The sequence below is a fragment of the Siphateles boraxobius genome, unplaced genomic scaffold, assembly GCF_051911475.1.
Source record: "Siphateles boraxobius isolate OS27281-9 unplaced genomic scaffold, OSU_SipBor_1 9, whole genome shotgun sequence".
Taxonomy (NCBI): Eukaryota; Metazoa; Chordata; class Actinopteri; order Cypriniformes; family Leuciscidae; genus Siphateles; species Siphateles boraxobius.
The window spans coordinates 23,304,736-23,320,953 of NW_027509219.1; the positions used below are offsets into that span (position 1 = coordinate 23,304,736).

Consider the following 16,218-nt stretch of genomic DNA (forward strand, 5'->3'; position numbering starts at 1 on the left):
ATTCTTATGGCACGTTTGTTCTTTCTGATAGGATTTTTGTTCTGGAAACTGACTTTTGTGGAATTTTTAATCGTGTGTGGAACAATGCGAGTGTTCACATCAAAATAAACTTTTGAATCAACAATGGCACACAATGTTTTCCTTTGGAGCAGTCTTATTTATGTATTTGTAGATCTGAATCCCTGTTGGAATCATTTCCAGTGGGATTCAGTTACAAGTTTTGCCACTATTTCCTCTAGAAAATGGGGGTAAATTGTCACGATTTGAAAGATTTCACCATTGAGTCACAAAAAAAAAATTCTTCCTTGGAACTTTAAATATGTGGTAACTTTGTGCGAGGAACAGTTGCAACTTGAAATTGTTAGTCTAAAATGTAAGTTAAAATATTTTTTTGTTGTTGAGTGGGGTAATACTTTAAAGAAATAATTCACTACAAAAAAACATAATAATTTATGACTTTTGAAACTGATTGAGTTTTTTTTTGTGTACTGTCCCTTTAAGAGCTCCAACATAGACTATGAGTTGTGCTGTTGTTATCACTTTTATTTATATAGCGCTTTATACAGATTGTTTCAAAGTAGCTTTACAGTGATAAACAGGAACTTAATGATTCAATGATTCAAACAATTCAATTCTGCTGTAATGCAGCTCTAAAAAGACGATAGTACTGTAAAGGGTCATTATTCAGTTGACATAAGTGTGTAAAGTTAATCAGTTATGGAATGAGTTCAATTCATCTACGTACAGTATAAAGCAGCTCTAGGAGAAAACAGTTGTGCCGATGTAACTGCTGAAGCTTTAAGATTTGCATTATATTGTACATAATCTATTCAATAATAAATGTAATCATCATGTGACTGTCTCTAAGACTGGCATCAAGGTCACTATTCTGAACTTCTGTGCTCTAGAATGTCACATGATTATGTAAACATGAAAGTTTGAGTAAAGGGATTCATTCACAACTGTGTTCATGTTCTGTCAGTTGTGTAATTATCTGTTGATTCGGTGATTCATTTAGAAATGTGCCTCTCCTTGTGCTGTCATATCATCATATTATACAGAACGGAAATAAATATGTAGTGGTCAATTATAAAGTAAAAAGAATGTATTATATTTTGCATGGGTGAATGGATGAATATCACTTTCTTTCTGTCTCTTTTCTCTGCTCAGCCTCGTCTCTAGTGTCTCACAGGTTTGTGACGGTGCGGCGGGGGAGTCCAGCAGCACGCAGTGGTCAGATTCAGCCGGGGGATCAGCTGGAGGCCGTGGAGGGCAGATCAGTGGTCACGCTTCCTCACAGAGACCTCGCACAGATACTGCGCAGAGCGGGCAACAACCTCAGACTCACCATTATACCACGCTCTCACACTAGTAAGCACACTACACACACATAAGGCTTTTCATTTTGCTTGACTGTTTTTTAATATTGTATATTTGTTCATACACTACCGTTCAAATGTTTGGGGTTGGTCTTTTTTTTAATGTTCTTAAAAGAAATCTTATGCTCACCAAGTTGCATTTATTTGATCAGAAAATATTGGGAAGATTTTTTTATCATTTAAATTAGCTAATCTGAATTTTCAGCATCATTACAGTGTCACATGATCCTTCAGAGATCATTTTAATATGCTCATTTGGTGCTAAAGAAACATTTCAACATTATTAGCAATGTTGAAAAAAGTAGTGATTCTCAATATGATTAATATTCTTAATGCGATACATTTTTTTCAGAATTCTTTGATTAATAGAAACAGAACAGCATTATTAGTTGAAATAGAAATCTGATATAGAAGTCTTTACTGTCACTTTTGATCAGTTTACTGCAGTCTTATTGTTGAATGAAATTAATTTGTTTAAAAAAATATATTTTTTTAATGGCAGTGTATATGCATACTTGTTTGTTTTTACTGTGCATATCTTAAATGTTGTATTTGTTGTACTATAAGTGCCTTCAGGAACTTGCTGTAAATAGTTTATTAATATTAATAATAATATTTATTATTTAACAATTCATTCAACTATAATTCATTATTGTCAATATTTAAAATCTTTTAAAGTCAATTAAATGTTTTATTTATATATTAAATAAATAAATAATTAATGTTGCAAAAAATATTTTGAAATCTGAAGTAATGCTCCTTCTGATAGACTTTGAGGTATATTTTCAACAGTCGCCACAAGAGGGTGCTGATGTATAGACTATGAATAATTGGTATTAAAGTGCGTGTCAAACTGATGAGTGTCTATTTTTCTGTCAGACAATAATCTGCCTGAGTACCCTGACTTTGATGCTGAGAGCAGGTTAAGAAAAGGGCATCGCGCCAAGCAAAAGGTGAGGCTAAATACATGCACTCAGAAATGTGTGATAAATAAATGAGGTCTTAAACTTTGCATGCATATTAATTATAGCTGAATTAGCATGCTCTTTAAAGTAGTTGGAGCAGGTTAGCATGTTATCTAAACTCTCCAAAAGTATTTCATACCCCACACCCTGATCCACATAAACTTGCATATGAAAATGTCTCTCTCTATCTCTCTCTCTCTCTCTCTCTCTCTCTCTCTCTGCAGGATTCCCAATTTTACAGCGTTGATCTTGAGAGGGGCCCAACAGGGTTTGGCTTTAGTTTGCGAGGTGGAAGCGAGTATAACATGGGTCTGTATGTACTTGGTCTGATGGAGGGCGGCCCGGCCTCACGCAGTCAGAAAATTCAGGTGTGTGTGTACAGTACACTCATAAACTACTCTTTGATTACGAATCAAGTAAATACAACATTTCAATTGATGCTGTCAATTTTGAAAGTGTGACTCAATCACTAAGAGTCATGTTGTTAAGATAATGCTGAGGCATGCTGGGTTTAGGTGCTGTTGTTGACATTACGCTGAGTCACCGAGGGTTTTGCTGACTTGTTGCAGGTGAGTGATCAGCTGGTGGAGATTAATGGAGACAGCACATCCGGGATGACACACAGCCAGGCCGTGGAGCAGATCCGAAAGGGAGGAGCATGGATACACCTCGTACTGAAGAAAGGCAACGGATATGTACCGGATTATGGTGAGGGGGTGACAAGGCTAGGAAAACAGGGTTCAAATCATTTATCTTATGATCAGAGTAATGTTCAAAAGATGGCCAATGTAGAGTTCTGCTTCCCTCTGATTGTGAACAGGTTTACATCTGTAGATCAGATTCTTCTAGTCAAGACCATGGGTGGGTAAGAGGATATTTAGAAATTGTGTGTTGAAATGTTACAACTGTCCATGAAAACTTAGTGGAGAACCAAGGTAATAGACATTCAGGGTTTTACCAAAAAACATTGAGTATATAAGCCCCAGATGCCCGGGCGTCCTCCAAAGCCACCCATGGTCTGGACTGAAGCTTCTTTCCTTTCCTGCACTTTTTGGAACTCTGCATTGGATTTTTCCTCATTATTTACTGCTTTCTCTTTCTCTCTTTCGCTACTTTATACTTTTGCTCTCTTTCTCTCTCTTGAACTCTCCTCCAGTGGAGCTTTCCAGCTTATCTCTTTGTATGACTAACTCCAAGCAGGGCGAGCCTTGCTTCTATGTCATCGGCCGGACAGAAAACATGCGGTTGGTAACCGTTCCTGTTGGTTGTCTTTTTGTCTTTCTTTATGTTCATCATCTCGCAGTTCTCATATTGCTTTCTACATTCAGCTTTTTCTGTTTCATATAACTAGAGGTGGCATGTTATTAAGTATCAAATAATATTATAATTATATATTTAACAGTGTGTGTCATATATGTTCAAAAGCGTGGGGTCGATAAGATTTTTTTATGTTTTGGAAGGAGTCTCTTTCGCTTACTAAGGCTGCATTTATTGTATACAGTGAACATAGTAATATTGTTAAATATTATCAAAATTTTAACCGTTTTCTGTTTTGATATATTTTAAAATGGAATTTATTCCTATGATGGCAAAGATCTTTCTGGAATAATATCTAATTTAATTCTTAATATTAATATCTTAATTAAAAAAATTACACAAATTATTATTATTATTGGAAGTTTATTCAAAATTCACATCAAATTCACAGCAAATATGGAGTGAATATATCACTCCAAATCTATCACTCAATATATTTCAACTAAATTTGCTGTCTTTTTTATTTCAGTTTGAATGAGCATTACACTTTTGCTGTAACTGCTTTTCCATTAAATTGTGGCCTTAAATAAAGAAATGTCAGTGCATTGCAAAGATTCCCAAGGTCTTCCATACTGTATATTGATTTGACATACCCATAAAGAATAACCACACAATAATAATATTTTTTTTAATAATCAATTTTTCAAAATGCTGATGCTGTGTTTCAATGGCATAATGTAGTTTATTCAAGCATTTAGAAAGACAGAAAACCATTTCTCACCCGCCAGCTCCATCACATCTCTTTACTCAAGTTAAAATTGCAGGCAGTAACACCGTACTGATCTCAGAACAGTAATTGGTGCATCACATGGTTGCGTTCTCTTTCATCCACCCACTCCTCCATCATCGAACCCTTATCTGACACCTCCTTTTTTAATTTTACATGAAGATGGGCTGATAGTGTTTTATCATTCTCTCTTTCTCCTTCTCTATCTCAGAACGTGAATCTGGAGTTGTTTCCCCCTCCTCCCTCTTCTCCGAGGAGCCGCGTGTGGCAGCAGTAGATCGCTCTCCTCCGAGGAGCAGCAGATGGGTGGATGATAGTGGACAAGAGAGGAGAGAGAGGAGGGGGAAGGGAAGGAGGGAATCAGAGGGAAGGAGCAGAGGAAGAGGAGCGGAGGAGGGCAAGCGGGGCCGGGCGGAGGATGTTAGCACGGCCGGAAGAAGAAGAGAGCAACAGATGCGTTCGAGGAGTTTACCTGGCACGTTGAGGGGTCGAGAGAGGCCGCGGGGAGAGGAGGAGGAGGAGGACGGCACACGGGGGGAAAGGAAGGGAGAGGGGGAACAACGACGGGGAAGGGAGAAAAGCAAAAGCATGGGGGAAAGAAGACAAAAAGTGAAGGATGTTAGTTCAGAGAGAGAGAACGGCCTCCCTGAGAGGGAGAAAGGGAGTGTCAGAAGAGAAAAGAGGGATAACAACGGAACCAGCAGAACAACGGAGGTCACACCGCGCGCACCTTTCTCCTTCCTCATGCCTTTGGACAATGACGATGATGGGTCAGGTGCAGAATCGGCTCACAGCATCTCTGAAGTCAGCATCGCATTCTCCACTCAGTGGCCTCTACAGACCCCTGGATCTTCGAAAACACCTCCGGGACCCTGGCTAGTCCCCAGCCCTCACAAACTCTCTCAGGTTTTAGAGGGGAAAAGGCTGAGCCAGAATAAGGGAGGACAGTGGTCCTAATTCTAATTCCCTTAAAAGGATAGTTCACCTAAACTCGCCCTCATGTTGTTCCAATCCCGTATGATTTTCTTTCTTCGAGGAGAAATTTAGAAGAGTTGTACTGGTTGCTTTTTTCCACATGAATGAATAGGAACTGAAGCTAAAAAAGATGCAAAACCACCACTTTTATACCTACTTTATTCCAAGTCATAGGCTCTGTCCCAAGCGGAACTCTAAAGCCCCGTTTATACCCAGGATGAAAAATCGAACAATAACTATAGACCGTACGTTCCAGAGAAACAAGCGCACAGCCATTTTTAGAATTTTGTCTTTGAACTTCTGTTATTGTATGTCTATGGCATCGCTGTCGAAGAGTAATTAGCTGGTGAAGTGGATTTACTTATTAAAGAGTTAACTAAAGTTATCATTAGCATTGTGATGTTTGAAGCGGATGTCATAACAATAGACAGGGAAGATTTTTAAACGAGTGGTTCATTTATAAATCCGTAAGAAGGAAATGTGGAAATACAAACCTGAAGACAAAACAACGAGGGCAGCGCTAAAAAGGGGCGGGGCTACATGTCTATAAAGTTTTAATAATCATTCTAATTCTATGAGAATAGTGGAGTTCACAACACAACTATAACAATTATGACACGGGAACAATACCGTTGGAATCAATCTCACAATGTTTGATTCATTAAAACAATTCTGACTCAAAAGTACAATTTGTTAATGAATCAGACATTGCTACTTTTTCGCATGAAGACAGCTAGGTAGACGGTTTCAGTGAATAGAGATGCAGGCGGTTCAGATGGTCATGAAGACTCGCCGAGTGACTTCTGTGCGAGCAATGTTTCATACATCGCTACACTATTGACAGTGGACAATTAATCTTTTTTGCCTGTGAAATTTCGCTAATGTGACCACACCTTAAAAACTGAGATTTTGAGGTTTTTTTCACACAAATATATTACATCAATATTGACTTTTATTAACATAATATAGATCTCAAGTCATATGAACCACTTTTGTGATACTTTCATGGTGCTTTTGCATCCTTTTTAGCTTGTCTTCAAACTTTCTCTTTTGTGTTTCATCGAAGAAATAGTCATACCTGTTTGAAACAACATGAGTGTTAGTAAATGCTGACAGATTTTTACTTCTTTGGGGGAGGGGGTAAACTATCCCAAATCTCTCTTCTCTTTTCTCTCTCTCTCACACACACAGCCTCTGCAGCTCTGTCTCTATATGTGGTTTTCAGAACACCACCACCACCACCATCATATCAATTCCTCTTCCGTCTCAAATCCATATCTATATGGTCCTGTGTTTGTTGTGTCGGTATCATCCAGATACCGCAGAGTTCTCCCATCAAGGCCGATCGAGACATGATTTTATCGCCATCTAGTGGCCAAGAAGAGAAAATGAGCAAATGCTGCCATTACGTTGTGGCTAGCGTGACAGTAACTGCAAGGTCAGTTAGTATGCATCTATGATTCATGGTGTCCTTCATAGCATGTCTTTTTCATATCATTTGACATTTTTTATTTAGCATATTTTCCATTTATTTTCATAAAAATACAACAAAAATTCTATTATATAAAAAAAGAAGATTTATTTAAAACATGGTTGCTCAGTCATGCCCCTGAAGAGCTACGCTTCTGAACGTAAACTAGATTGAAAAAAGATCTTCAGGACCAGGACTAGCACCCTCAATTTAAGAGATTTTATTAGCTGCTTGCTGTTTGTGACTGGACTATAACCCCTCCCCTGCTGTGTGCGCAGTGGTCTTGCTGTTGAAAGAGGGGGGGAAGGAAGATAACAGAACTAAAGTTTTATGATAAGGCCAGTGAGCCGTATCAAACCTCTCCAGGTGCCTTCTGCTTCTTTAGCCAGTGTTTACCAAAAAAAGAAACAAATACAAGTAAAAGAACAAGACGTAGCATAGTAGAAAGTGTGCAACACAATACTGTTCTGCCTCTTTAACATCTATATCTTTGCAAGACTTGGTTCACGAGTTGGGGGAAATATTCTGCACACGCTCTGCGAAACTTCAGCTAAGTGAGTCAAAGTGAAAGAGAGCCATTACAAGTGCCTCATGCGATATTCCTTTATACGAGACATAGAATTCCCTCAAACTCAAAATCAGGACCCAATTTTTTTTCCATTGTGATACTTTTTGCGTTTGTATGCTTTCTGATTCAATTTTTCAGACCCATTTCATTGGCCTCGACATTTCAGAAAAATTATGGGGAAGAAAAGAAAACGAGAAAACGCTAATTTCCGAGCCCTACACCAATCAGCATCCAGAATCATGCAGAATCTTCATTTCAGGAGACAAAAAGAAAAAAAAAGAAGAAAAAGGGCATTTTGATACAGGTCTTCTATGCATTTTGTAAGACTTACTGATCAAAAATTGCGGTAGGAATTTTTCTACCTAAGATATGAGATTCGTAATTTTGTGTACTGTTAAAATACACAGGCTGGTGAATAGAAACTGAAAATTTAAAGGAGATCTGGTGATAATCAGACATGCTGTACCACCAGCTTATGCATTGATCTTTACCTCAGAACTGTCTGAGCAATAAGTGCTATCTCTTTCTGTTCAGTGTCATACCAAGCAAAGCTCTAGGCAAGCTCATCGGAAAAGCTGAGTGATAGAAATATGCACAGTGAAATCATCTATGATAAATTAATTCGAATGAAATGCATCCCTATAGGCATGCATTTTGGTATTTTAAAATAATATAGTACTTTATCAAATAGATTTTAATTTATTTAAACAAATTTAAGTTACATATTACAAATCAGAATTTTATCCTGCAGACATAACCCAGTGTGAGTTAATTTATCACTAGAGATTTTGACTGTGCTGAAACATATCAATAAATGCTTGCATAAAATATCACATGCGAGTTCTGTTGCCATACGCAGCCTGTAAGCATTTAGCAATTTGCGATTCGGAAAAGTGATACAATGATCTTAAGTGATAACACTTTAAATCAGGGCTCTTACACGAGTATTACACAGCGTTCAGCTGTACATCTGAAGTTCACTGCTCTCAGAATCCTCAACCAGCCTACCAGCCTGGGTATTGATGTTGACTTTGTACCCGATTATCCCATTGGCATCAGCACGTACTGTACAGAAACTGGGATGAGCCTTGTAAATGTTTCGTTTCGGATTTATTTTTGTGAGGGGGGGAGATTTTGTTTGTTTTCCAAAACGTTAATAGGCATTGTAGCATTTCCCTTACTGTAGCAGATCTTATAAGCAAGCTTATTGTACATAATTATAGACTCTGGACATATCTCACCCCCCCCCCCCCCCCCCCCCCCCGCCCCCCCACCCCCCAATGTGTCACATATCAGAAATATACAGCACTGTCGAGTTACCCTGAGACACGTGCAACATTTTAAACCGAGGTGCCATTGGCTTGACGAGAAGCTTGCTATTTAAAATGATTCTTATAATTCAATCTTGCATGTCTGTAGTGAGTATACTAGTTTTAATAGCACTGGCCCTTACAATTGAAATCAAATGTCCCGATGGCATGATACTGTATCCCACAGCCCAGTAGGCCAATCGCAATGTTTTATAGAACATCTGTCAGCTTCCAATTATAAAAATCTGATTTGACAGCTTGAATGCCCACTAGTGCCCACCGTGGTTTTTGCACAGCCCTCTTCATTGTGTCCTCAACAACATATTAAAATCAAGATTTAGAGATACAAAGAGCTCAACTATGTAGTCCACAAAGATAACAATTAGCATGCCCACCAAACATTGTCCCGCCCTAAATAGGTTTCCTCGTACCGGAGACAGTTTAGACCCTTAGATGTTCAGTATTCAGAGATGTAGTCTCAAAAACGAGCCATACTCTGAGCAAACAGATATATGAAAACAACAATGCAATGTGTTTTATAACAATGTCTGCAAGGTTCCTATCAGTGCAAATGTGCCATTTAAATGCTAATCAATGATGTCATTCTCTTTTCTCCTACCGAGAGAAATACAGAGGGGCAACGTTTGTCCCTCTAAGTTTGACGCTTTGCAAATGTCAAAACACAGAGTGTTTCAGCTTTGAATTTTCAACTTGAATTTGCTATATTGGCCTTGTAAGGAGTCAGCCATTGTACAGAACAAGAACAATTTTATTTGTAAAGAGGAAGGTAAAGGAAATGTTTTTTATATCTATATTCTAGAAATATAGGATAAAAGTCAGCAGGGGTGTGAAGTACTTGAGCGATTATGTGCTTCATTACTATACTCAAGTATTATTTAAAAACTGAATATTTGTACTTTTGCAAAATTACATTTCTATAAGACAAAAAGGCATACTTTTTTATTATTGTTACAATTTAATTTAGATCTTAAAAAGTAGGCTACATGTTACACTGGCCTAATAAGACTAATATGAAAACACAGTTCATTGTTCAGTTTATAAATCAGTGTTACCAATAAGTTTGTTAAGGTACTAAAATGACTAAAACTTTAATAAATATGAATGAAAGCTAAATAGAAAAATATATATATATATATATATATATATATAAACTAATAAAATAAAAGCACATACAATTACTAATACTAAACATAAAATGAAAAACATAACATATAAAAATAAAAGGAAATTCAAAATGTTACTCAGTACTAAATTATAAATTAACGATGATATAAACAACTGTACTTATGTGTCAAACAACATCATCAGTTTCTGCTTGATTTAAAGTTTAACAATTTCAGACTGTTTTTAAATTTATTGATTTTTATAAATGGTGTCGAGTCATATTCCCAGAACATATGATTAAACAGGTTGCTTTGCACAGTTTGGGTTGCTTTGCAATGTTTCTTTTTTTTAAAAACACTCTCTTGATTTGATTTCTAAAGTTAAGTAGTTTACTTTTAAATACCAAGTACAATTACATATACAAACTTTTATACTTTCACTCAAATATGTTTTTGGATAGATACTGTAAATCTTTGACACTGTACTCATCCTTCAGTATAATTTCTCAATGCTTTTTACACCCCTGTGTGCCAGACAGTCCGGCCCAAGATAATGAAAGCAGAGGACATTCTGTCATGTAAAGGAAGTAATCGCTGCACCAGTAGAGAACCTCCCTGAGGCAGCCGCCCAGTCTGAATTCTTGACGTGATCTCTTTTTCTCCATTGGTGCTGATCCTCCAACTGGCTGGCTGCGGTTGCTATTTCACTTCCCCCCCCCCCATTCAGTCCATATGGAGGTCACCACTCGCAGGCCAGTGTTTTTCAAGTGTTCAGATGGGGCAAAAAAAAAAAAAAGTCAGCTTCTGTGTAAAGGTTCTACTTCCTTTATAGCATAAGCGTCCTCTCCTTCATTTTGACTTAGTGTAGACACTAGACAGGACTCTAAAGTATAGAAAATGACGAAGCAGGCAGCAGTGTGTTGCAGATTTTTACCTGCCGGGTCTGAAGCAAGACCTCGAGTAGCCGTTATTTTAGTGGCGCCCTCTGCAGGGAAGATGCTGAGTGTGTAAATAGCAGTCCGTGAGGGGACACCTTGAACACAGATGTACAGGTTTTTAATTGTTGCTCTTGATATGTATGAAGATACTGTATTGTTTTTGAATGCATCAACAGGGAGTTTTGAATTATGAATAATGACATGCAGTTAAAGAAATAAACTGAATAAAACTAAATAAAAGATTGTGTTCACTCATTTCCACTCGCTCTATAGCTTGGTTGCAAAACATAGTGAGCTACATGCTGAATCTGATTTCATTTGGATTTTCTAAGATGAAAGTGATGCTCTTAATAAGCCTAAAAATACAGATTAGATAATTTAATGCATTCTGGAAAAAAACCTCGCTTCCTAGGTAGCTCACTAGGTTTTAAAACCAAGCAGATGAGTGCTAAAGCACAATACATATATATTTCATATCTTTTACTATCATTATTGTTACCAAAAATTATCTTTAGATTCTCAGCGGTGATCAAACACATGTTTGACTAATCTAATTTTCTTTTAAATTGCTATGGATAGTACCTGAAAAGAAACCCGTCAAGAAGCTTTATTGTTGGAGATTGCTAGCATGAACTATGGTAATCATCTTACAAGCAGGCTGTCGGAATTTCAAGGCTCTGCATTTCAACAGGCGAGTACTCACACACATCGCTGTGTCGCATGGGAATAAACTCCTACACATACAACCTCCTAAATATTCACTATCTACTGCTGAGGAAAAATATCAAACTGATCTCTCAATCTCAAGCTACCTCACTGTTTTTCTGTAGTCGGCTACATTCTAAAGTTCACATGGCAATGCGATTTTATGTTTAAAAATGTGAGAGATGCAGTCGAATGAAAAAAATTAAACAATTTCTAGAGTTTTTTTTGTAATGTAATATTTTAACTTGAGCACCATGTTTGAACACTGTCACGCACGAGATGTGAGCACAACGGTCAAAGACATCCATCTACCCCATGTTCACATTGAAAAGCATTGCAGTGGAAGGCAAAAAAAGGGTTCTATGTGAATTGCCATTCAAGTTCTTTTTTCTCATTTGAGATTCAGGACAGTGGAATGAAAAATGCATTTCATAAAAGTTGAAGAACTTCTAATGCCACGTTTTTAGAATGCCACATTGTGTTTGAGATGCTGCAAAAGATGCAAGACACAAATGCAAAGGTGAAACCTATCTGTCTGGCGCAAGTTTAATTGTTTACTAAAAGTGGAAAGCAACACGGGAATGCACATTTTATTTGTTTAAAAATACAAGATGCAGGACTGTGGAATAAAAGTTTCAATTATTTTAACTTTACTGTCGCGTTTTTACAACCCTGAGTCATGCGCAAAAGATGCAAGCACCACAGTCCAACATCTAATGTTTAATGGCGATTGGCAAACCAACTTACGATGTATTACTGCCACTGACTGGACTGGAGTGTGGAGCACTGATAGGCAGATTATAAAAAATTCTTCCATCTAATCCCATTTCTTTAATATATTTCATAATGGCACTATGCATTTTACATTGTTATGCATGCTCTTTCAAAATGCTCTGCATATTAATTCTACATCCATTTTTCTTGCTGAGTTTTAACTAAGGTGACCATATTTATGAAATGGAAACCAGGGATATTTCATTTTTGAGTGGTAGAAATATCACTGAAATATAATTTATTATCTATTAGCCTACAGGGCTCTAGAGTGCTACCAATTGGTCGCAATCTGCAAACATTTTTCCTGCCGGTGTGACCAAATATTTATTTAGGTCGCGCTGGCGCGACTACAACGTTGCCGAGCAGCGAATGCAAACACAATGAAAGGGGAACGAAAATGCGCTACTCATTTATGCTTCACGGACTGTTTATTAGTTCGGACCAAAAATAGACAGCGCAGTGCCCGAACGTGCCAGTCGCGGGCCGATCTCAATCACCCGACACTGTAACTAGGAGATCCAGAGAAGAAATCCATTGAATTCGCCTCAGAATTGATAACATCATCGCTGCGAGATCCAGTGTGACACATTCCGATTCGGCGCAGAGTTCTCTGTTATACATAGATATCATACATAGCTTCAATTTCAAACCATTTCAAGCCCGATTTAGATCCTGACAATGTTAACGAACAAGAGGATTGTGCCGAACAGATTTCAAGCACATATTTTGCACGGATTTCAGGACGTTCCAGATTGGTATGTTTTTTCTGTAATTTTCTTATAAGATGCGAGGTTATCCACCATTTAATCATATTTGTCGGAAAACTATGGTAATACAAACTGTAATCGATCCCATTGGATAATTTTTATAAGGGGCGGTGAACAGTCTTACAAAAGCTGTAGTAAACACTACATCAATAACTTCATGTTAGTTAGCAGGCTAGCGGAGGCAAAGCTTTGCCCTTCGTAGCTATCATAAGTTAGCAACTACTTAAAGCCTATCATTTGAACTGTAAATAGAAAGCACAACTACAAATTATAAGACATACAAGTTGTGATCCATAAACAACAGATTGTCCCGACAAAATGGGAGAGAAAGATGTAACGTTACAAAGAAAATATATCTCCCTTTGAGCGTCGTAACTTTGCAGATGTTGTTTATGTTCAAATATCAACATTCTAAAGTTAAAAATGGGAAATCATAATCAAGGCCCCCTTTAACATAAATAGTCAGTATGTTACTACAAGCGTTTCTTTTGAATGATATTTGATGATAATATCGCCATGCTCTTGTCCAGGTTACGTTCTTCATGAGATGTTGTAGAGTAGAGGCACGCTAGCAAGAAGAGTAAGCGTAGTAAAAATGCTCCTATAACTTTCAACCTTTCTTTTTCATATTTTTTTAAAACATGTTCTACATTGTTTCTCAATCACAAAAATTACATTTTCCTAATCTGAACATAAGAGGGATTTAGTTTATGCCCTATTCGAATGCGAGTAATAATTGTATCTGTTCGATTCCTAAAAACACTTCTTCCATTTCCTTCTCACTGCTGAATATTATACAGATGTCTGCCCTTGCTATCATAATTTGCAATAGCAAAGGTTCAGTACTTCATGCTTACATTACTCAATGTAACTAAATGAACTAGGGCAAATTTGTTATTTTTTCCTCTCTCTACTGAGTCTTTTTCTAAAAACACATACTAGCATTCATCAAAATACATTTCGAATGATTATCATACTTTTTATATTTTATAGCAGCAGGCAGCTAGGCAGGCCTGTGGGAATAACAGTAAGGTTTCTTTCCCCTCTCTTTCTATCTAATTGCTCTCACTAATTATACACTGTGCCCTACACCATGTTAACTCTGAAACGGGAGGGTGAACAGGGACTCTGTGCCTCATCCTCGCTCCCTCTATTTTGCCCCGCATATTGGGCTCAAAACTCAATCACATTGAGAATTTGGCCATTTTTGACCAGCAGACTTTTTTTATCCGCTGATTTTAACATATCTCAGCTGACGTTTACGTGTTACAGCTACGTGTTAATAATATGTATCCAAGCGATCACAATATCTTTATTTTTAGTCTGAATGTGCACATAACCTATGCCTGAGAAACAGACACGTTGCTGGGGCGTGAATGTGTGCTGTTCAGGGAAGCAGAAGGGGGCTGGATGTTGAGCACCAGGGAAATGTCATGTTGACCTTTTTAATCAGCAAGCTACAGGCTGCTTCAAATGGGATGAGGAGGGTTTGTGTCACTCGCATATGAAGTATAATCTACGATAAGTGCGAGGCGTGTGCACAAGGGCTGTACATTACAGCGTCTCTGATATGTTGCACATTATGCAGTTGGCCTGGATATTGTATGTGTCAGTGGCAGGTGAGGAAGGTTTTTGTAGTCCAATGTAAATTCATGTCCTATTTCCATTTGATATTTACAGTATTTCCAAGTAAGTTGAAAAAGGAGATAGCATGCTAGTTTTTTGGTCAGGTATTGAAGGCGAAAATCAGTACTATCTTTTTCTTCTGTTAATAATGTGCTGTACATTCTGACAAAAAATTTTTTTCCATTTTGATAATATTTCATTTGTTAATAACACTTTATTACAGTATTCAACTAGTGGCCAGCTTCATTTAGAAGAACAGTGTAAAATGGATATATTTCACTAGTGAAGGACTTGAGATGTCATTAACCCTGAAGAAAAAAATCCTCATCCTCTCATCTCTTTTCATCCAGACTTTAATGACAGACTTCTATTCTTTAAGCATAGAAAATAAAATGTACATTATAGTTTTGGCAGACACTATAGGGTGTCGGAGTCCGACTTTATTACAAACCAACTGTTGGTCCATGTCCAGTCCTCCCTCCTGCCCTTTGTTTAATGGAGCATGGCTGCTAGAAGCGCTAATGTTACTGTCAGAACGAGACAACGATTGGACCAGACCCCATGAAGCCACCACAGCACTGTAAAGTCTGCAGAGCAAATATCCGATCAACTTTAAAACCGATGTGACATGTTGATGAGGCTCCTTATATAACATGCTGCTTCTTGTGAATGAATAGTTAAAGAATAGGAAATGTTCCTAAAGCATTTAAGAGGGAATGGAAAGCTCAATGTGAGAGAACAAACGCTGCGGTTGCCCTGTGGGGAGAGAGAGGAAGAGATGGAGAGGGCTGAAAACATGACAGTAGTTTTGAAGCTCAGATCTTCACAATGTTCTCCAGCTTTCTTTTTCTGACTGGTGTCAGAGACATAAAAGAGCACAAGAGATGTAAGAGAATGGAACGGAATTACAAAAAAGAGGGAGACAGACAAACAAACAGAGATTGGTTAGATTGAGAGAGAGATGGACAGACACACGGTCGGATGGATGGATAAAGAGAGAGAGATGGATATGTAGACTGAAGGAAAAATAGACAAGACAGGTATAGATAGATAGAAGTATAGACAGCTTGAGAAAGACAGATGGGCAGACAGAAAGATGAACAGATGGATGACAAATGGACTGAAGGATAGATAGACAGCCAGTGAAAGATGGATGGACAGACAGACGAACAGATGCAGATAGATAGGTAGAAAGAGAGAGATGGATGACAGATGGACTAAAGAGACAGAAAAACCTATGTTGGACAGACAGGCAGAGATAGATAGATAGATCGATAGATAGATCGATAGATCGATAGATAGATCGATAGATAGATAGCTAGAGAAAGATGGATGGATGGGCGGACAGGCAGAGATGAACAGAGGCAGATAGGTAGAAAGAGAGATGGATGACAAGTGGATTAAATGATATACAGCAAGAGAAAGATGGATGGATTTATAGCCTTTACAGTGAAGATGCATTAAAATACAGAGAATTATGCAGCTGAATAATTAAGGCTTCTGTGTGGGAGAGTAAGAAATTAAATGGATTTTTCTCCATCCCTCTTTTTTTCCCCTCTGCAACTCTTTTCT

At 37.7% G+C, this 16,218-nt stretch overlaps 1 protein-coding gene across 5 annotated transcripts in view; it reads left to right on the forward strand.

Annotated features, from left to right (window-relative positions):
* magixa (MAGI family member, X-linked a) overlaps positions 1–7,246 on the forward strand; it is a 61,928-nt gene extending 54,682 nt beyond the window's left edge. For 2 of the 5 annotated variants that reach the window (XM_077223547.1, XM_077223548.1), the window contains exons 13-17: positions 1,171–1,371; positions 2,259–2,332; positions 2,569–2,712; positions 2,914–3,052; positions 4,600–7,246. In XM_077223547.1, the coding sequence (XP_077079662.1) occupies positions 1,171–1,371; positions 2,259–2,332; positions 2,569–2,712; positions 2,914–3,052; positions 4,600–5,345 (1,304 nt within the window). In that variant the 3' untranslated portion in view covers positions 5,346–7,246. Of the gene's footprint in view, positions 1–1,170; positions 1,372–2,258; positions 2,333–2,568; positions 2,713–2,913; positions 3,053–3,164; positions 3,319–3,500; positions 3,589–4,599 lie in introns of those variants that run through there. The other 3 variants (XM_077223549.1, XM_077223551.1, XM_077223550.1) reach the window with 3 other exon arrangements.
* The last annotated feature ends 8,972 nt before the right edge of the window (positions 7,247–16,218 follow it).